At 34.0% G+C, this 22,291-nt stretch overlaps 2 protein-coding genes across 3 annotated transcripts in view; one reads left to right on the forward strand and one right to left on the reverse strand.

Annotated features, from left to right (window-relative positions):
- The window catches only part of LOC106162999 (MAM and LDL-receptor class A domain-containing protein 1-like), a 36,459-nt gene extending 15,308 nt beyond the window's left edge, over positions 1-21,151 (forward strand). Inside the window, exons 15-46 of the mRNA XM_087004350.1 lie at positions 144-228; positions 537-712; positions 1,242-1,469; positions 1,714-1,804; positions 2,549-2,742; positions 3,399-3,638; positions 3,864-3,945; positions 4,689-4,898; positions 5,197-5,436; positions 6,431-6,618; positions 6,821-7,069; positions 7,528-7,621; positions 8,308-8,489; positions 8,748-8,987; positions 9,166-9,256; positions 9,577-9,756; positions 9,962-10,132; positions 10,393-10,806; positions 11,106-11,363; positions 11,658-11,780; positions 12,258-12,345; positions 12,613-12,716; positions 12,945-13,051; positions 13,529-13,679; positions 14,211-14,354; positions 14,537-14,671; positions 15,302-15,484; positions 15,809-15,994; positions 16,482-16,673; positions 16,903-17,052; positions 17,415-17,561; positions 18,258-21,151. Coding sequence (XP_086860476.1) covers positions 144-228; positions 537-712; positions 1,242-1,469; positions 1,714-1,804; positions 2,549-2,742; positions 3,399-3,638; positions 3,864-3,945; positions 4,689-4,898; positions 5,197-5,436; positions 6,431-6,618; positions 6,821-7,069; positions 7,528-7,621; positions 8,308-8,489; positions 8,748-8,987; positions 9,166-9,256; positions 9,577-9,756; positions 9,962-10,132; positions 10,393-10,806; positions 11,106-11,363; positions 11,658-11,780; positions 12,258-12,345; positions 12,613-12,716; positions 12,945-13,051; positions 13,529-13,679; positions 14,211-14,354; positions 14,537-14,671; positions 15,302-15,484; positions 15,809-15,994; positions 16,482-16,673; positions 16,903-17,052; positions 17,415-17,561; positions 18,258-18,472 — 5,538 coding nt within the window. The 3' untranslated portion in view covers positions 18,473-21,151. The remainder of the gene's footprint in view (positions 1-143; positions 229-536; positions 713-1,241; positions 1,470-1,713; positions 1,805-2,548; positions 2,743-3,398; positions 3,639-3,863; positions 3,946-4,688; positions 4,899-5,196; positions 5,437-6,430; positions 6,619-6,820; positions 7,070-7,527; positions 7,622-8,307; positions 8,490-8,747; positions 8,988-9,165; positions 9,257-9,576; positions 9,757-9,961; positions 10,133-10,392; positions 10,807-11,105; positions 11,364-11,657; positions 11,781-12,257; positions 12,346-12,612; positions 12,717-12,944; positions 13,052-13,528; positions 13,680-14,210; positions 14,355-14,536; positions 14,672-15,301; positions 15,485-15,808; positions 15,995-16,481; positions 16,674-16,902; positions 17,053-17,414; positions 17,562-18,257) is intronic.
- The window catches only part of LOC106163017 (anaphase-promoting complex subunit 1), a 33,686-nt gene continuing 32,261 nt past the window's right edge, over positions 20,867-22,291 (reverse strand). For both annotated transcript variants that reach the window (XM_013540483.2, XM_087005137.1), the window contains exon 52: positions 20,867-21,556. In XM_013540483.2, coding sequence (XP_013395937.2) covers positions 21,450-21,556 — 107 coding nt within the window. In that variant the 3' untranslated portion in view covers positions 20,867-21,449. The remainder of the gene's footprint in view (positions 21,557-22,291) is intronic.

The raw sequence follows: 22,291 nt of genomic DNA on the forward strand, positions 1-22,291 counted from the left end.
TATGCATAATTGACATTGCTTGAGCTTATAATTGTATAAGTGTTTTAAGTTAGTGTTTTATATTAAGTTCTTAAATGCCTTTTTTTATTTTATGTCATATGAGGCGTAAGCCTGTACTCACTTTACTCTGTTCATTTACTTAGATTGTGTTTGAAACTGAATCCAGAGGACAAGAAGGAGAATATGCAATAGATGATGTTACTTTAACAGTCCCATCTGATTGTGGGGGTGAGTGAAGTTCAAAATGTGATTTTTTTTGTCATCTAGGCAATCACTTAAACAATTTTCAAGCATGACCACCTAGTATATATTGCAGGAGTATTGAACAATCTTTTTGTAAACAAGAATTATATGTCAAATTAAAAATGTTGAATTTTTACATTGTCTGACTAAAGATGCAAGATTGTACAGATCAGATCTACAAGAGTCAACCAAATGTAGTGTATGTTTATTAAGTTCATTTGAAATAAAAAAAAAAATAGAAAAGTAATACAAAGATGAGCTGATATAATTTTACATTTGTTTTCATTTCACAGTGTTTACCTACAATTTTACCTGTAACTTTGACACAAATGACTGTGGCGTCACCCAGCGAACAGATGATAATGGTGACTGGCAGCGTAATAGTGGTGCTACCAGCACATCAGGCACTGGTCCTAGCAGTGACCATTCAGGTTCTGGAAGCTACTTCTATATAGACGGCACTTACTTTGTAAGTAGTACGGTAATGACTCAGTCTTGCTAATGGGCAAAAATTATCAAACTTTCAGATAATAAATTACTTAAAGGCAAAAATCATAGTTCCTTGTAGTATTTGTTGTGCTTTTTCTGCACAGAATATAACAATAGAGTAGCATGCTTTTTTTAATTTTGTTGCTGCCACTCAGTAGAAATGTTTAAATTATAAGAAATTATGAGAAAAAACTACAGTATCTGTAAAATTCATAATTTCCCCCCTTGAAAAGATCGAGTAAATGTGGCAGTGTTAGGCACAAAGAAAAAAGGAATAAATTGATGTACCTTTCTCTTATCTTCAATGTCAAGACTTAATTTTTTTATTTGAGGATCATACCTCAATATACTTTATCATTCTCTTCCAATCTGATTTTTGACAGGTAACATTAATGGAAATATCCTGTAATGGGGTTTACTGTGTTAAATGGAAGTATATGTACTTATATGTACATGTCACACAGTAAGTAGTCACCTTAACTACTACACTTTACATCTTATTTATTTAGGGTGACCGAGAGTATGCTGCATTTGAAACGCCTCGCATAGATTTGGCCTATAATTGTAGTCTTGTGACACTGCGTTATTGGTACCATGGATATGGCAGTGATCTCCTCTCTTTGACATCAAAGTTAGTGGATGCTGGGGGTGAACACTGGATTCACTTCATAAAAATGCTCTCATACAATGAGTGGTTTCTTGTAGAATCTTCTTTCAAACCATTCAGTAAATTCAAAGTAAGTACAAAACAATGATATTCTACTCAATTCATAACCTTTTGAAAGATCAAAAGTGGTATGTTTACATTGTTCAGAGATTCTTTTCATTCTTTAAAAATTGTCAAGTAAAATAACAGAATTACCAAATGTCATAAATTTGGTAGTTCTACATTTCTTATGTTCAATTTTTTTTTTTTTTTTTGAAATGGGATTTAATGATGACTTGGTAGGCCTTTTTAGTTAAGTCTATTGTTTTGTCCAGGTGCGATTTACAGCAACAAGAGATGATGGATGGGAGAGTGATTACGCAGTGGATGACATTTCTATTACTCAAACCGACTGCAATGAAAATGGTAATGATTTATGTATATCATCTCTATCTCCAGTGATACAAGATTTGATAAAAGAGATCAGTTACAAATGCTATATCTAGTTTGATTGGCTACTTAAAACAGCATATTTATGCAAACCCCAAATGAAAAATTACAGTTTTTATTACCTAACTAAGGCAATCAGAATAGTAATCTGAATGAGTAATCTCTTCAGGAATGGAAGGCTGTCCTGCTTTAAAAAGACTTATCTTAACATCATGTACAGATCACCGTTTTTCACATTTGAACAAACATTTCATGATGATTTCATGATAATAACAGAAAACTATGATTGGTTTTTCATTAAGCTTGTATTGTAGAAAAAAGGTTTATGTATGAACAGATATGTTTGTCATCTAGATGAGATTACATGTGTTCATATATTTTAATTGTCACCAGGACAGTGCACTTATGGGCTGAGCTTCAGGACTTGTTTGCACCTTGGGATTTCTAGTTAATAGTCTTAAATATTTGAATAAATAAGTCTAATTATGAGCCATAAGTGTTGGAATAAACAATCACAATCACAATCACATACTTTTAAGAGCTTTTAAATTTGTTGCTTTATTTTAATGCTGTATGAAGTGTTAAGAATTTTTGTTTTTATTTATATTGTAAGGTGTTTAATCAATACATATGTAGATGAAATAATAGTCTTAATTATGATGGAAGCAACTATTTAATTAGCAATTCCTCAAGTTTTGGCTGATTGATGGTTTGTTTTAGCATTGACACAGTTCAGCTGTACATTTGAAGATGGGGTGTGTGGCTTTGAGCAGGATTGGGATGACGATACAAACTTCTTCCTATCTACAAGACAGACTTTGAGCTCTAGCACCGGACCTAGTGGAGATTTTACGGATATGTCAGATACAACTGGTTATTTCATCTATTTGGAGGGGACTGACCCTTCACCTCAGGTAAGTCAAATTTCAAACTTCGTCTACATGTAAGATTCCCCTTGGTAATGGCATTTCCAACACTTTGGTGCCTTTTATATTCCTACCACTTAGTTTAAAAGTTGGTAATGATGAATGCAATTGTTTATTTTAAATTTGTTCTCTTTTAAAATCAGACATGAAAAGTTTAGAACATTTTATAGAGAGGAACAAATATACTGGAAGAAAAAAGACCTCAGTCTGTGCTTGGACACATAACATAATTATGTCCAAGGTCTGTGTAATGACTGGCAATGATATCCAAGGGTTCTTCCATTAAAAAGTGAATATTTAATTTGAGTCTTGTCATTAATGTAAACATTTTGTGTAATATTTGTATAACAGTTTTATATAACTTATATTGTTGATTTCATTCTGTTATTGGAGGGTGCTACAGTATAAATAAAGGAAAGAAAGGGACGAGTCAAAATTATGTAAATATTGCACATAATGTGTGTCACAGATATGACTCATTTTTAAAATGTTGGCCCCCAACTGAATTGGTTCAGCATTAAATGGTCTTTGGGTCTTCCTTTGCTACTTATTTTGTAGGAATAAAGATATGGCTTGAATTTAACATAATACCTTTAAAGATAATTAGTAACATTTCAGTTTATTTCATTGGTCTTTGTTTTTAGCCCAATGGAGCTATAGCACGAGTACGAACACCTTGGATTGACCTTAGCTCAACTGGTGCCTGTGCAGCTGCTTTGAATTTCTGGTACCATGCTTTTGGTGCTGCACTTGGTGATCTACGGGTTTATTATCACCTGGATGATGGCAGCAATGACAAACTGCTTTGGTCACAAGGAGGCAGTTCAGAAGACAAATGGAAATCCAAGTTATTACTGTTACCTCTTAAAAATACCAAGTTTCAGGTAAAGATGCTAAAAATTAAAATTATGTATCTTTATTCAAAGTACATGATGCAGTATATATTTATAGTGATATAGATTTAAAGGGACTATAGATACAGTGCATTATGTTTTCTGTAGTTTGGGAATGTTAGTCAGACTAAATCAAATCCTCAAAGTCACATATGAAGAATGATACATGCACTGTCACCATAGAATTTAAATTATGCCATATTCTTCAAATTTCAGATTGTTTTTGAAGCTCAGAGGGGAAATGATCATGAGTCTGATTATGCCATAGATGATGTGAATATTTTAACCCAGATGAACTGTAAGTATATATAAAAAATAAAGAATTCCAAAGATATTTGACATAAAAATTTTTGAAAAAAATGATTGAAACTTTGGGTATTGAAATTACTAAATAATTCCAGCCAATATGTATTAATAATTCCCCCTCCTGCCCTCAAAATGTTTTGTACTAAGTAATACTTAAAAAGCTGATTTGAAGATTTTGAAAGTTGACTTTGGTTCAGAAAGTACAATGTTACTAGTGTCTTAAAATATTAGAAATGAAAGAAAAGAATATTATAAGAAGTGAAGGATTTGAAAATTTGAAGTAATTACTGTCAGTGGAGGCATAAAGTTACTTCATATAACTCTCTAGTGAAACAAAATGGTGCCAAAAAAATAGCAAACATCTTTTCTGCTATGTTTTGGTCTTCTTTTTAAGAGATTTCATAAATGTTGCATTCTTTTCTGTCTTTTAATATTGATAATATCTCTTGCAGATTGCATTGGGTATATATTTTAATTAAGAGAAGCTCAATGATTGTCATATACTTGCATCATGATATAGAGAAAAAAGCAAAAATATTTTTTAAAACTATACCAAAGATATAACAAATGTGAATAATCTGGTAACATATTAATTTAAATCAAATTGAATATTTATTATAATACAAATTGCAACATTTTTGAGGCAAAAATAGATACCTTGTGGTGATGATGATGTACAGTACTTAGGATTCAGTTTAAAGTACAATATGCACTGTTATAGACTTTTAATTTCAGGTGAAAACCTTGCTTTTGGAAAAGAGGCATATGCTGGTAGTACAAATGCAGTTTCACCTTATCAAGCTTTAGATGGAAACCAAGATCCGATTTATTCACATAAATCCTGCTGGGAATCTAATGCTATGACAGATCCTTGGTTTGTAGTAGATCTTCAGAGATACACCTTTATAACCACTGTAACTATTACAGGGAGAGGGGACTGCTGCAGTAAGTTGAACTATGCACATACCAATTTGCTTAAAAGGAAAGCAAAGCATGATTTTGAATTTGTTGCAAGGATCCCTTTTTTTTAGTACATGTAAAACATTAAAGGTTTTGAGAATTCAAATTGTGATCTTAGACTATTAAAAATATTGAAAAATATTTGGACCTGCTGGTAGGGTTACAAATATTACAACTGATTTAACACTCCATCACCCTAAAAAATTGTTATTATTATTATTATTATTATTATTATGTCATAAACTCATATATAGTATCTCACCTGACATAAAATGTGTTCCAGATGACCGTCTTCATGACTTCGTAATATCTGTGAGTGATGAGTTTGACATCGACAGAGGACATAACTCTAGTACTTGGACCTGGTGTTCTAACTTTACTGGAACATGGCCTGGAGGGGGAGCCACTGACACTTTTAACTGTGCCAGTCCACTAGCAGGCAGATATGTCTCCATTCAGATAGAAGGAAACAATGAAATTATGAATCTGTGTGAAATACAAGTGAAAGGAGATGATAATAGTGGTAAAGAATTCAGTCTGTTTAGATATTAGGCCACACTTTTTTATTTTTATGGATGACATCCTGTGCGCGCACCAATTTTCGTCCGTTCTCCGAAAAGAAAAATCACCCCCAACAAAGTCGGTTGTCGCAAACGTCGTTATTGAATTTGCTGGAAAATGAGCTTTCTGCATATGTGTGTTATCACCACATGGATATATGGCCCCTTTGCTGTCAAATTCATCTCTGGGATTACTTTCAAATTACAGGACAATTAAAGTTAGAATGGGGCCCTTTTTTTTCGGATTGGTATGCCATTGATATTGGGCATGGAGATATCACCTTTTTACAATTATACTAGCAGCTGCCAGCGATTATCGCCCGGAAAATTTCAGTGACGTTCTGTCCAAAGCAGCACATACCAGTTTTTTTTTGTAGCAAAAATAGGGTCGACAAGAGCGGCGAGGTGTTTGGTGGACTGAAGGTTGGACAGGCCACCCAACCGTTTGGCTGCTTCGTGAAGTAGACAAAATGGCATCGACTGAAATCACCTTAGATAGATTTGGTAATATGCAGCATATCTGTTCATGACTTTTTTTACCTTTCTACAAAGTATTCACAGTGCTTTAATATTTTGAGAGCATGGATAAAGACATATTAATGTTAGTTTAATACGTGTTTCTGTGGTAAATTTGTGCATTTCTTTACTTAAGCAGTATTTTTTTTGGCCTTTTTTTTTTTTTTTTGGCCCTCTCGCACCAATTTCGGGTCCCCAGAGGATGTCATCCATAAAAATAAAAAAGTGTGGCCTTAGTATGGAATAATACTAGCACGTAAACTAAAGGTTTTGATTTACAAAAGTTTTTCCATTAGAAATATTATAATAATCGATGCTTGTCAGTAATTCACATTTTCACCGTACTACAAGGTAGGATGGGAAATTGTTTTTTTTTTATTTTGAATGCATTTGATTGCTTTATTTTATTGTTGTCTAACATATCTGCCCCACCATCTGCAGGTCTACCATACGAAACAAGCTGTGACTTTGAGAACTCCACCATTTGCAACTTTAATCAGCTCACATCAGATCAGTTTGACTGGACTTTGAAGAGCGGATCCACTCCTACTGCAAGCACTGGACCTTCTGCTGACCCTATAACAAAAGAAGGAATAGGACATTACTTGTATATTGAAGTAGATGGTCAAGTATGTAAAGTGCACCAAATTTATTATGCATTAATTAATTAATTAATATGAGATAAAAAAAATTCTTAGAAAATCTAGATGTTGGCTGCATTTCTAGTCTGGAACTGGCATCTGTTTGGTACATGTAATACAAGTTAGGAGAAAATTCTACAATATAGCTGATTTATTAAAAATACATAATATGTACTAATCCAACTTTTAGTCAAATGGTGCCATAGCTGCTTTGGAAACTCCAGATCTTGAGGTTCATCAGTGTGGATTAGTGACTTTGAGATTCTGGGCACACATCTATGGTGGTGATGTCAATGCACTGACTGTAATATTACTTGAAAAAGAATCTGGACAATCGACTTTTAACAGAAATATGAAACTTTTCCATCTAAATGAGGTCCGGAATGCATGGAAGGAACATACATGGATCCTACAACCATCTGGAATTACTCATTTTAAAGTATGTTCGTCTGCCTGCCTGTCTTATATTTCCATCTGTATGTCTCTCTGTCTGGAAACTTGTTTGTCTGGCTAATGCTTGTCAAATATATATATGTTCCAGAATCCATTTGATCTACCGTCCATATCCATTTAATTTCTTTTGTAAACTTTCACAACCTTAATAGTGCTTTTGCAAATAGAGTGATCCTATTTATGAAACAAAACAAAATAGTTAAGAAACTCACTGAAATTAGATGTTTTTCTTATTTGCTTATATAGATATTCTAAACCTTCATATTATTAAAAACAAGCAAAATATTTTTCATCTCTTTGAATGTGTATATATTTCTTTCAAGGCTTGATACATGTATATAGAACAGTTTTTATGTCCCCTCCTAATTGGATACCAAAGTTCTTGTAAATTAATTGTATTACAAAAGGTAAATGTAAAACTAAACATCCACATTCTTTTTGTAGATTCAGTTTAATGGTATTGCTGGATCTGGAACTGGTGGAGATATAGCTATTGATGGTATTAGAGTGATTCAGGTGCCTGGCAACTGTATAGAAGGTATGCTAAAGTAGAGCATATTGTAACTTTTTTCTGTGTTTGTGTGTGTACTGAGTAAAGTTGTTAGAGCCTTTAATTTGTTTATTTAAATGTGTTCCTTAATATTTTGGCTTAAATTTTTCTATGACCTATTTTTGTGCAGATTTTAAATTATCTTGATCCTCAAAGTGGACGGGGGTTTAAAAACCTGCATTTTTGCCTTAATTGCCACAAAACATGAAGCTGGACATGAATATGTATATGGGGGCAGTGGCAATAGTCTGAAGGTTTAATAGTCCGAAGGTTCATTGGTCCGAATGTTCATTATAGATCCTTCGGACCAACAAAACCTTGATTAAAAAACTGATGAAAATGCTACAATTTTTCGGACCAGTGAGCCTTTGGACTATCGAGACGCCCCCTGTATATGTATCTTATAGGTATATGCTTCATTTATTGACAAAGATTATGGTTATGTGTTATATTTCAGTAATATTTTAAAGATGATTGTCTGGCAGTTATCAAAAGCCCAAACCATGAATAATAATAACTCAAATAGTCTGAGGTTGAAAACAAATGAAGGCAAACCACTCTTGTCTTAATTGGGAGGTCCAGATCACCTTTCGCATAATCATTGATGACTGCCTCAGTCATTAGTTTATATGATCAGTTATTTTAACTGCATATTTGATGGTCTTCCATTATAGTTGTGTCCACCCCAGCATCCTTTCAATTTGACAGTGATAACTGTGGTTTCACACAGGATAAAGATGAAGAGTTGGAGTGGACTCTTTATAAGAGAGAGGCTCCAGGGAGGAGTAGCACTGGGCCACAGGCAGACCGCACGGGGAATGATGGATTTTACTACCTGCTGGAGCCCAGATATCAGGTACATGTGCTACCTCTCTGGTAATGTATTTGACGGGGATCTGGGGGGGGGGCAGGCATAAGGGGGAGGGCAGCATAATTAACATCTTTGAAAACCGTACCACCAATGTGATGCATTCCTTCTCAAGTGATCACACAAGCTCTTAAATGATTTTATGTATTTTGAGACTGTTTCAAATCATACATAAATAAAATAATTAAGTTAAAATTCTGTACTGGTTGGAATAAATATGTAACAGTTAACAATTTAATTTTGCAGACTGCTTCTTCACAAGCCATAGCAAGGATAAGATCCCCATGGATAAACATTTCCCAGGAACACTGCCAGGCCACTGTAAGCTTTGAGTACCATGCATTTGGATCTCATTTGGTGACTTTCAATGTGAAATACCAGATAAATGGCAGCAGCCAGGTATATACAGCATGGAGTCATGACGGCAGTAGTCAAGATCAGTGGAGACATGTGGATGTCCTCCTAAACACTACGGAGAGGTTCCAAGTAAGAGAGCATTTGGTTTAAACCAGCTTGATATGGTGAATTTTGATAATTCACAATGTTGAAATTTTGTTATGGTGATGAAATATATATCACATCTATCAAATATCCTCCTTGGATTGCATGATTGGCATCAGAACATAGTGTAGATTTTTGTCACTAATATCTGTCATAATTTCAGGTCATATTTGAAGGAATAAAAGCATCAGGTGCCACGGTGGATGACAGCTCTATTGCTATTGATGACATAACAATAACAAATGCAGCCTGTGGTATGTCGGTTGTGAACAATTCATCTCGGGGGGAAAATAATAGGAGAATATATTTTATCTAGTTTCGGAGCCAGTTTCTTTACAACCCTGAAAATATTTCTGTTGATTTTTACTCCTGGCACTTTTAATTACTTCTTCAACATTGGTAACAGCTAGAATTTTAAACATATATATATATATATATATATATATATATATATATATATATATATATATATATATATATATATATATTAGTTAAACTGAGAATGTTTAGTATCTTTGAAAAGACCGGCCTGTATATTCTTTTAAAACAAGTGGCAATCAATGCTTTTTTTCAGGCTGCACACCTCCACCCAATGGTACCATGGCCTCTTACAGCCCAGTGAAAACCCACTATAGGAACTCAGAGGAGGTTCAGTACACTTGTGATGCTGGTTATTCACAGAGTGCAGGGAATATAAGCTTTACCTGTGGAGTGACTGGACAGTGGACAGGAGGGGCACCATTGGAGTGTGACCGTAAGTGAAATATCTGATTCTTATGGTTGAAACTGAAATTTTGTTTAGGAATAATTATCCCCATTAAGTAAACAAACATTTCCTAACAAGTTCCAAGTATTTCATGTAGATAAATGTTTAAGATAATTAGATATTATGATTTACAATATTTTGTAACCTCCATAAGGGCCATTATTATTTGGAATATTTTGATGATATACTCTAGGATGTAATGACCCTGGTGAAGGGGTGAATGCCACAAAAACAGTGGGGGGATATCAGATAGGAGGCGATGTCACATATGGTTGTTTCCAAGGCTACGATGTTGTCAATGGATCTCTAAGACTCACATGCCAGGCAAACTTTACTTGGGATGGATATCCACCAACATGTGCATGTATGTCAATCATTTTAGAGACTTAAATTTAAGTGTCACCCTTTTTTCTTTATCAGAACCTCAGAATTAAGAGAAACTATTCAAATATTAAGATGTATGAAATGGCAAAAACTGTTTTGATGATATGGTAAAAAAGAGCACTGTAGTGAACAAAATTCTCTTCTTGGTACATAGTTGTCCATAGTATTACAGAGATATTTCTGTATATGCTTTGTCTAGTAAGATTTATTGTAGTGAAATATGTTTTTTTTCCTCTCCAGACCTGGCAGATAAAACACAGTGCACCAGTCCTTGGGGTTATGGGTACTGGGGCAACTGCTTTATCATCAATTCAACAGAAGTATCTCCATCTGAAGCCAGAAGGAAATGTTTGGAAGTTGGTGGCTACATAGCTGTGCCTACAGACACTGGCATAAAGAGTCATCTTCAGAATGTCCTCTCCACATTACCACAGTACTCATCAATTTCAAAATGGCTGGTTGGCTTACACGATCCATATTCTTTAAATGTTTATCGCAGTGTTGATGGCTCCTTCGTAGATGTTACAGGTATCATGGATTCCAATGAACCATCTGATGTTTGGAGCCAATTCATGGTTATGTCACAGGGTAGTGGATATTTACTGCAGGATTTTAATGACACGGCTTCCTCTTTTATCTGTCAAAAGAATTATGGTAAGTTCTTATGGAAAAAAATAAGCAATCAATCTATAATATTTAGTTACACTTGATCAGTTAGAAAAAAATACAAATTTAAACTAATAAAAGCTATTTGATTTTACACACACACACACACACACACACACACACACACACACACACACACACACACACACAGTTTTAAAACTATGTATAAAAATTACAAAATATTAATCCTTTTGTTAAGATTTTACTTTGTTACTTGCTTCTTGTCAGAATGAGACTTCCGTAAATATAGGTTTCAGATAATTAATCCATTGCTCTTTATTTTCAAGGATACCTTGGATGCTACCAGAAACCAACAACCTCTAAAGCAGAAGTAACCAGTGATAAACACATGTCAGCATTACAGTGTATAGAGTACTGTCGGGGACTTGATTACCCTATAGTTGCTGTGTCCCTCACTCACTGCTATTGTAGAACAAGCTATAATGATTTAGCAAAAGCAGATGAAATGATGTGTGAGCAGACGTGCACTGGGAATTCCCTGGAAAACTGTGGCGGTGCCAATCATGCCCTTTTGTTTATAGGCCGTAAGTATTGATGGCAGATACAATGTACATGTACCTTTAGTTTGAGAAGGATAAGAAGGAATTATATTTTCCTTTGTTTTTGTGGTAAAACAAAAAGAAATGTGTCTAAATTTCACTGAATTTCATTGAACTGGGCAAACTTATTTTTAATCATTTATCATACTTAGGTGTTTTTTAAAGGAACAGGTAAACAACCAATTTTAATTAGTTGTTAAAACATTCATAAGATTATTCATTGATTTTGCCAAGATAGCAGTGTTATTGCATTGGTGTTATATTTTTTCATTTCCCCAGCAATGTATCACTTGCGAGCATTAACTTGTGAATCTCTAAAAAGTCAAGGTGTGGTTCTTCCTGGTAAATACTGGATACGCCCTGATGGGAAAGAGGTTTCTTTGAGGGTGGAATGCTTCATGGGTATGTGTGGAACATAAAAAAAAAACATGCTTGAAATATATTCTGAAACTTTGTGATTGCTGTCAATGAATATAAAGTTTATACAACTTGTTAAATACTATTATAATGTTTAGATTGGAGTATCTGTCATTTTAGAAATTATGTATTGGCCTACATTTATCATCAGTATAATCTATAAAACCCTTTTCCCATACACACCTTTAGGCTAGTCGTAGGTAGATCAATCAAACTCTGTGGGGACTCAAGTTGAGTGCAATCAGCTTAACTGAACGACATGCCTCCTGGCATTTAGAAAAATACAGAAACGCTGGTGATTATAGAACGTTGGAAAGGAGAGGAGGCATGTCACTCAGTTAAGCTGATTGCACTATTTAAACAATCCGACAGAAATGTATTGGTCTATGCAGACCAATAGTGTGTATGTGATGGGGTCTAAGACAGACCTTGATTTTCCTGATTTACCTTTATCTTAATTAGAACCCTGCAGTGAGTCTCTGTTGTCATCCAGTCAAGTAGAAGTGTCATCAGAAGCAGCAGCAGCCAACTTTCAAAAACAAAACATTAAGTAAGATTTGTTTACATATCACACACACACACACACACACACACACACACACACATTTATAGTATATGTAGTAAATGAAAACATACATCTTCAGACTTAGCAGTGTGATTCCCACCCCCTTTCTTGCTGGGTAAAACTTATTGCAAATCTATAGATTAATTTTTTTCATGTAGATCTTAATCAATTTTCTTCAAATTGTATGAATTTTTTTATGGAACATATGTAGAAAACAGGTTTTTATAAATGGTTTCTGATATACTTTTCCAGTCTTTATGATGAAGGTGCATGGGCTCCAAATACTTCTGATAGTGCCCCCTGGGTCAAGCTCACCTTTAATACCAGGCGTATTGTAACTGGGATTATCACACAAGGTAGGGTAACAGTAATGTTTTTCATAACAGGTAATAACTATAAAGATGATTAACTTTTGTGCTGTTGGGGAGACAATTTGGAAGGGTAGTTTGTGCTTTAATTTGAGAAAGTGAGGATGAGAGAGAGAGAGAGAGAGAGAGAGCAGGACGTAAGGATGGGAGGACGGGATAGTGGGGAGGAGATGAGATGCATAGAAAGCTAAAAACATAAATTTTCTCTGCTCTTAGGAGGGTATACCACACAGTCTACTTCAACAAACTGGATAACACGGTACAGAGTTTCTTACAATGATGAAAAGGGGTGGCACAACTATTCTTCCAATGGAACTCTGGAGGTATGGAGAGACATGTAACAATGACATTTGTACTTTTATAACATCTATTCTGAGACTCATAAAAAATGTTTATATTACCATATAAGTCTGAGTTGTTTTTGAAATCTACCATAATTGGCTTGTTAAGTGTTTGTGTTATCAAGAAATTACAGTGCATATAAGACCCCATTTCCAGAGATAAGTTCGATCTACTTTAGATCGACCTAACTCCCTAGGGGTTCACGCTAAATAGCTGTCAGCCGAGCGGACACGAAAGTTAATTACCCCCTTACAGCTTGTAGTAAGCAGGACGGACATTTAAGCCGGATTATCTGACAGTAATCTAGTGAGACTCCCCGCGGGGACAGGTCGATCTAAAAGCTCTGGGAATACAGCCTAAGTGTATATCTTAAAAATTTAACAGTGTCTGGGTATCTTACTGTTGAACATTAAGAACAACTGTTTTGCATATTCCTCACCTTAAGTGTAATATTTCAGCTGTCAGGGAACACTGATTGGAATGGCCTGGTTACACAGTATATGCAACCACCATTCATAGCAGATGCCATAAGTATACATCTTCTGGCCTGGAATGGGAGACCTGAATTGCGCTTAGAAGTACTTGGATGCTCCATTCAATCATTGGATGGTAGGTTGTTAATTTGTGCTTTTCACATACTAATATTTTGTTATACAAAAGGTCTAGTATTGTAAGTGCCATATTTAATTCATATTTTTGCTTAAACTATATATATATATATATATATATATATATATATATATATATATATATATATATATATATAATTCTAAGCTTGTAAATTAACTGTTGAGACTCTTTATTGATAATTGTAAGTAATGGGTATCTATATCAACAAAAAACAGAACTCAATTTTTGCCAAACATAATGTAATCAGATATAATCACAGGCTCTGCATATTATCATCTTATTTATTTTGACTGTAGTTTATTATAAATATATGCTTTATTCATACATACTGCACCAGACTGATCGAGCTTGTGAAAATGTACATAGATAAAGTATTATAATAATAATAATAAAATACATAGATAAATTACATATATAGAAATGTACCATTGTTACAACCACATGATTTATAATTATAATCACATCCTTCTGATAGGAGATATAAATCATAATTTTACTATTTTGATTTAGATAACGATAATTATGTTGGATGCTACATAGAGTCTAGTGGTGCTTTGTCAGAAATGCCTGTTTCTGCTGGTACTGTCACAACAGCAGATGAATGCATCAATAACTGCAGGAACCTAGATATGATCTATGCTGGAATCAGTGTTGGTGAGTTTCTTTGGTGTCCATGGTTGAGAATTTCATTATGACATTTCAGTTTATCAAAGGTTTTTGAAACATTAAAAAGATGATTTAAATCATAAAAAATATGTTGGAATTCATAAGCAGAAGATTTTTCTTTACAGATAATGTTCAAAATAATTTCTATTTGACAATGTGACATTTTCTAGGGAATTGTTCCTGTAGCAACAGCCTTGGCAGAATTGGTAAACTCAAGAAATCCAGCTACTGTCAGCAAAGATGTAGTGGTAACACCAATCAGTATTGTGGTGATGAGGGAATGCTATCAGTGTACAGAGTATGGGGTAGGTATTCTAAATCAGAAAACGGCAGGTACTCGGTTGAAAATAGGGGAAAGGCCTTTTGGACACTAGTGAATTTGAATATATAATAAAGTGGAATGTGTCATTTTAATGGGTGTTGTGTAAAAAGTTTCAAAGAAGACAAGTTTTGATGCAGTTTAAATTTTACCCCTTATTTTACAATATTTAGACTTTAAGGAATATATTTTCCAACTTTCAGGCAGGGTTTTTTTTCACATGAAATATGTGACATTGATGGACAAAAAGGTGTATTCAAGATAATTAAAATTCTCTGACATTTTTGCCAGTCATTTTATTTAGCTTTGTTTTTTTAATGATGTTTTTTCTAATTTTTAAGCAATTGAACAGAAACTGTTTTTATCTCCTATCCTTCCCATCCTATACAACTTATACAAGTAATGATTATGTGTCCTTCAGCTGGATTGTCAGTCAAACTCTGTTGACAGAATTATGTATGGCCATCTCCTTCAGTTTTCAGTCAACTTCCAAGGAAGTTCTACACACAGGATAACCCCAAAATGTGTTTGTACATACATGTATCTGTTTATTTATACTTTAGACTCTTACAAAGTACAATGATCATCCATGTGGCTTTAAAAACCTATATTGCAGATTCTCAATGCCCTCCCATTCCACAAGTATCTCACGCCAGATCAAACAGCACTTCCAGAACCCATGGTTCTGTGGTTGGGTATCAGTGTGATACTGGATATATGTTTCCATCTGATGCAGAGAACATAACAGCAATACAATGTGCACAGGCACAGTGGACACAGACACCCCCAGATTGCCAGGGTAAGTCCTTTTTTTTTTAAGAGAAACGACCAGTACAGGGGTGGGCTGAGCTGCTTGAGACATTCTGATTTGCTAATAATTTAAAGTAAAAGTTTAATTTGTGTTAACTTTGTATTTCATGATAACAACCATTTTGACTGTTTAAGATACACTACATATGAGAGGAAAAAAAACTTTTTTGGAGTGGACCATTTTCCTTATGATGGTTATTACAACTTTGATATTTTCAAAACAATTGGATGAATTTCTCCTTTGAAGATAGCAAGTAAATTCCATTAAAATAAACCGGAGGGATATTACAATGAATGTCTTATTCAATTTTAGTTGTGAATTGCACAACCTCGCCACCATCAGTTGCAAACAGCACCAGTGTGCAAGGAGGCATCAGATATGGGAGTCGTGTGAACTACACTTGTTATAATGGATATCAGCTTCCAAATGGAGCCATATTCACACAGAGCACCTGTCAGGCTGATGGGACATGGACCAATATTTTGGTACACTGTGAGCGTAAGTATACATTTGTTATACCAAGGGCACAAGGGCTATACATATGTCTTACTAATTACCTGGGGTGGACAGTCGTACACTCCTTTTTCTGGACTCCAACAAACCTAAAGGCATCCTGCTGAGCTAGAATTTCACATTTTGTAAAAAAAATGGTGAAATAGCTCAGTGTCTTTCTGCCGGAATATGTAACCTGACTGTTTGATACATAAACAAATTAATTTGACGAATAGCTTCTTTAAAGAGGTTTAGTGGGGTCAGTGGTGCATCAGACAAGTATGTCTCAGGATGATTAATTCATATATGGTGTAACTGCAATTTATAGCAATTTTAATAAATTAATTTGTTTTGGTAAATGCTAGCAAAACCAAAAGTGTTTGCTCTCCTCACTTTTTACCATATCAGGGATAACAAATTTCTTGACAAAATTGATGGGAATAGGCTGGCAAGATGAATAATAAATAAATATTACGAAATTACCCTTTCACAGCCAAGCATTGTGGCAGCAGGCCCTCAGTGACGAATGCGTTAGTTGTGCTTGATGAAGGCACAGTTGTCACATCCAGAATCAGCTACCACTGCAATCCTGGCTACCAGATAGAAGGTTCTGATGGCTTGGTACAGGAGGTCACTTGTTCTCTGGAGGCCCAGTGGAACACCACTGCACTGGAAAATTGCACAGGTTTTCTTAAAACTTTACTGTCCTGAATGATGCTTTTTGATCACCAAACTTAATGTAAAAGAACAGAGATATTCTTTACAGTGAATTTATAATGTGCCATACTGTTGTGGTTCATATGCAATAATATGTAATCAATATTGTAATGAGAAATGGGTAATCAATTTACCAATCATTATTTTTAAATAATATTTTTAAGAATGGAAAACATAAAATTGCATCTTTCAATCAGAGGCCCCTACCTTTGTTGGCTGTGTATTAAGTAATGGTGGACTCCATGGAACAGGAGCCACACAGAGTTTGGCTGGTATACAGCAGGCAGAAAATAACTATGCACAAAGATGTATCTCAGAATGCAAACAAAATGGCTATGCATTAGCTGGTATGTATGGAAATTTGCAATTCAAATTGACTTCAACTAATACCTAATTGGCTTATAACATCATATCACCATATGTAACAGACATCATGTTTCAGGCATATTGAGAATATGTGCCCACTGCAAATTCCCTATACCATGTGTCTTAAAAGAACTTTGCCAATTTGTAGAGTATTTATTAAAATTTAATAATGAATAAATAAAAGAACAACAAAATTTAAAGATTTGATTTACAATACCCATTTATATTGTTTGATGATGATGATCATATAGTAGTGAAAAGGGTTATAGTGCCAAATGAATAAATATAATTTTAAAAAAATTAAATAGAGAAAAATCCACACAAAGAATCTCTGTACTTAAAGGATTAAGTGAGGGAAGTACCTGTCAGTGTGGACAGACATACAGCACCGGTAAAATTGTGGATACAGCAACCTGCAACTTACCATGCTCTGGTGGTGACACAACACAGTGGTGTGGGGGAACTGGCAAGACAGCAGTGTACAGAACAGGTACGGTAATTACTAATTACTCAATCTTCTCAATGGGGGAAAATTGTGAATTTTATAGATAATTTTTTTTAGTCATATTTTCGTATAAAATAAAAACATTCCTACTGAGTCATTACAACAGATTTAAAAGCGTGTTTCTTAATATTCTATTCTATGCAGTAAAAGCACCACAAATGATGTATAGAAATGTTATTTTGTGATTATGGAATTAGATATCTGAAAGTTTGATAATTTTTGCCCATTGAAAAGTCTAATTATCACAACCTTTGTTCATTGTATCTCTCAAATACCAACACTACATGTGCATACATGTAAGCCAATTCATGGTAGACGTAAGAGAAAAATACCTGCAAGTTACCTTGGGTTTTTTCTAATTATTCTGCTTCATTAACCTGATCTGCACTTTTACCACACAAGACCTTGCAAAATGCAGCTTAAAACACCTCAGGAATTGGCCAGGAAAATACATTTTAACTAATTAAAATATCTCAAGAAAGTGCCAGTACTTTCATTAATGATAGATTATAGAACTTGACCAAAGTTTTGCCAAACCTTATAACCTCCCTGTTAATTAAAAACAAAAACAAAAAAACAAAAGCATTGTTTGGTAGTTAAGAAGTTAGACAAAGATGGTTTAGTCATGGGATAATACAAGCAATATTAAAATATATAATAATATATCACCTTGTGCTTCAGACACTTTTTGCCCAATGTTGCCAGTAGGATCAACAGCAACTGTAAACACCACCCAGCGACTGGCAGGAACTGTGGTTGAATTCATTTGCAATAGTGGCCATTTTCTAGCTGGCGGTGCAATTTCCGGTCAGACTTATAATTGCCTTCCATCTGGGCACTGGACTCCAACAGTCCAGTCTTGTATAGGTACGTATGCCCAGGGTATGCCTACTTAGCAGTATTTTCTGCTTATCAAACCACTACAAGTTTTCTTTTCTATTAAAATACAATAATTACTTCACTAGAATTAATCTTTCTATTAAAGTGATAATAACTCTTCGTTTCGGCCAAAAAATTAATTTTCCTGAAGTAAACAACAATTTTCCCACACTTACCAATGGTTAATGAATCCATTTTTACATTCAAAGTTAGTCCCTGGTTTTTTTCTAAAAAGTTTGTTTTTTTGTTAAAATCTCTTAAGAGATTTTAACAGAGTATAGCCATCAATGGAGGTCACGTGGTCTAAAGACAAGCTCAGATATCAGAATAATAGCTATAACAGCCGTTTTTGTGGGAAAACAGAATATATTATATTTTTATGAGTCACTCACAATGTTTTTATTGTGAAATACAGATTTCATACGAAGAGTTATTATCCCTTTAATTTGACCAACATTTCATTTAGTCAAGACGACATTTTTGTAAAAACAAAATTATTTCAATTACATAATGTTTATTTTAATAGATATTTATATACAGACACTGCATGTGTCTGTATTTATTCTGATCACTGTTTTTGTCTGTGCTGATTGCATCTGACTCATCTGTTTTTTACCCTTTGACTGACAAACCATATCGTTTTTTAACAGATATTTACTGAATGACTTTGTTTGGTAAAAAGGCAGGTTCCTTTGTAGCATTATTTTATAAAAATAGATTTTTCCTTTTTACATGTATTTTGGCAACCTTTGCCCCTTTAGTACAAAATGAATTATTATTATTTTTTTTTTTGTAAAGAGGTAGGTTTCTTTTGAATATCTATGTGATAGGGTTATATTTTACAAAATTTACTGTTACTGGAATATACTTGTTTATGTTAAAATGGAGTGATAGAAATTGCATCTTTTCTGTTGAGTGTCTGTATATTTGCCAGCCTTGCTGTCTAGTTAATTTTCTTTACTTAAATAAGAAACCCAATGATCCTATTTTCAAACCACATATTTTTAATCACTAGAACACCAAATTTAACATCATAAGCAGAGTTAAAAGGGAAATTATAGACCTATTATAATTTTTTTCCATTGATCATATCTATTGAGATTTGTAAATGTCACAGTCAAAACAAACTAAGACTAAGACAGTCAGATACCCAGAACTAAAAGGTAAGCCATCTGTTAAGTGCTATTTAGTTTTGAGTGTCTTTATGTCAAGGTGTGTATTACATGCTTCAAAGAGGCAATTCAGAGACATGCAGTAGGAAAGGTGAGTGCTTTAGTGTGATCCTTTCTTCAGTTTGTCTTGAATGGTGGATTTATGAATTGTCATAGGGTGAGGGTGTAGGTAAAATGAATGTGAGAAAAAGATCGGAATTCCAGACTCAATGAGCGTGTGATGTGGGTGACTTTGAAGACCATTGCAATTGGTAATGATGTATGACGGTTGTAAAATGGTTGATTTGTCTCTGAAGTGTATCATGCGAAGTTAGTACGCATATAGATATTGGCATTGTTATTGAATGAAAGTTTGGTGCTGTTAAATATGGCATGGTGTTACTGCATGTTTGAATGGAAATTGTTCTTGCTTGAAAAATGTGATGGAGTGAGGATGGGCAGTGTGCCTTTTAGGAAAAGCATATGCTGATATGAAATGCAATGGTGTGTAAGACATAAGTTGCATGTCTTTCTTCTTTAATAAAAAAAAAAATGAGCTCTGGTTATAAAATATCTGCAGACATAGCAATCAACTTATGTGCAGATTAGTACCAAAGGATTTTCAAAATTATCAAAATAATGTGATAATATAGGGAGGATTAACGGTTTTAAGTCAATAATTGCATATCAACCATGTTGGGAAAGTGGAAACTTTTCATTTTTATCTCTAGGGCAACTATCAATATTTTTTAGTGATTGGATAGGTGTTGAAAAAACTACGGAACAGTATCTCAAATTTTTTGAAGGTGGGTTCTGATTTAATCGGCAAAATTATGAATTATTAGCCTTTTCCTCAATGATTTCCCAGTCTCCTGGGGGAAGAACTTTGTAGCAAAAGGTCTATTCAAATTTTTTCAATACCAATTTGTTTGTAACATGTTCCCTTGCAATTACATCGATGGTTTACTAATCACAATTGATACTGATGGTGATTCCTTCCCAAACAAAGAAAGTGCCTCAAAGGCCAATAAGCTCCTTAGTGAAATTATTAAGCTAGGTGAGACTAGCTACTCAGCCTGTTCAAACTTCATATCTCTCTTATTTGTTCAAGGTACAACTAACCAGGCAATAAGCATGACATTCGCAAAAGCAAAATGCATTTTCATCCAAATATGTCTCTTAACAATGACTTTCTACACTGCTTTCTTTTTCTGTTAAATATGATACCCTTAATGTAAAATAAAGTCACACACACCTGTGTAAATAGGATTGATATTTTGGATTTATTCTTTTGTATAAAAGCTACAAACAGATATTAAATGTAGCATAAAGGGAAACTGGACTGAAATATCAGACAGCTTGATCCAAATCTGGCATTATGCTTTCAATAGAAAAAGTGTACCTAAGCTGAGGAAAATGCAAGATCTGACTTTGATTTCCAGGTGCTATGTACCACAAAATGACACTTTGAAAATATCTGGAATTTATTTCTTATATTGTACATCATAAACAAAATTGATTGACCAATTAAACTATTTTATTCAATTGAAGATCTTTATATTTATTGACCTGATTGTAGTAATTCTGCCATCTTTCCAACGTATGTATACATTGAAACCAATTCATTTTCAGACCTCAACAAAGATTTTTATATGATGAACCTTTATCTTCCAAGTTTCAGTTCAAATTGTGTGAAAAAAAATCCCGTGGAACTCTGTTTTAACATGTTCATATTTCAATGTTTCTATTACTCAGCTTTTGGGATATTTTCCCTCATATGTTCTTGTGAATATGTATCCAAGTAAAAATTGTGTGCTGGTGGAAGTAATGGTTGACACCCTTATCAAGATGGATGACATCCCCGAAGAACATTGAACAATTTTAACAAACTTCCAATGGACAGTCCAGTTTGCTTATATTCTGAATAGAACTGTGGAAATTCCTGGAGCGCTGGAAATATAAGTAACCATGATGAAAACATCTCTTCATGAAACTTAACATTGCCAATGGATAAATCAAAAACGCATTTGTTTTCAACTAGAATACAACTGCAGTCATTAATCTGTATAAGCAAATTACATTGTGCTAAAATAAGACAATTATCTAACACCCCATTTCCATAGATTAGATCGACCTAACTCCCTGGGGGTTCACGCTAAATAGCTGTCAGCCGGGCTGACACGAAAGTTAATTAACCCCTTACAGCTTGTAGTAGGCGGGACGGACATTTAAGTCAGATTATCTGAAAGTAATCTAGTGAGACTCCCCGTGGGGATAGATCGATCTAAAATCTATGGGAATAGAGCCTTAATGTGCTTAAATGTTACCCTATCATTAAAAGTACTCTGTATTGTGTTGTATTTTATTTCTCCATTACTGAATAGAAAATATAACTATGAATTTGATTTGTTCAAATACTGTATTTTGGATATAAAAGCATTAAAATGCAATTATATATCAAAAACTACAACTGCATGTTAAATGTGTTTTATTTATTTGTGATGCATTAAATTTTCAATAAGAAAGATCAATAACATGACATAAAGAAAGTATAAGAATCTATAGCACTTGCCTTTTAAAGGCATAAAAGAGCTTGTTATACTCTAAAAATATTAATTTTCTAGGCAATTTTACCATTTTCCGGGCACAATGTATGCCTTCTTAAAATTAAAAATCTATTGCAAA

This window comes from Lingula anatina, chromosome 2 (assembly GCF_051362555.1).
Source record: "Lingula anatina isolate TDL-2025a chromosome 2, LinAna3.0, whole genome shotgun sequence".
Taxonomy (NCBI): Eukaryota; Metazoa; Brachiopoda; class Lingulata; order Lingulida; family Lingulidae; genus Lingula; species Lingula anatina.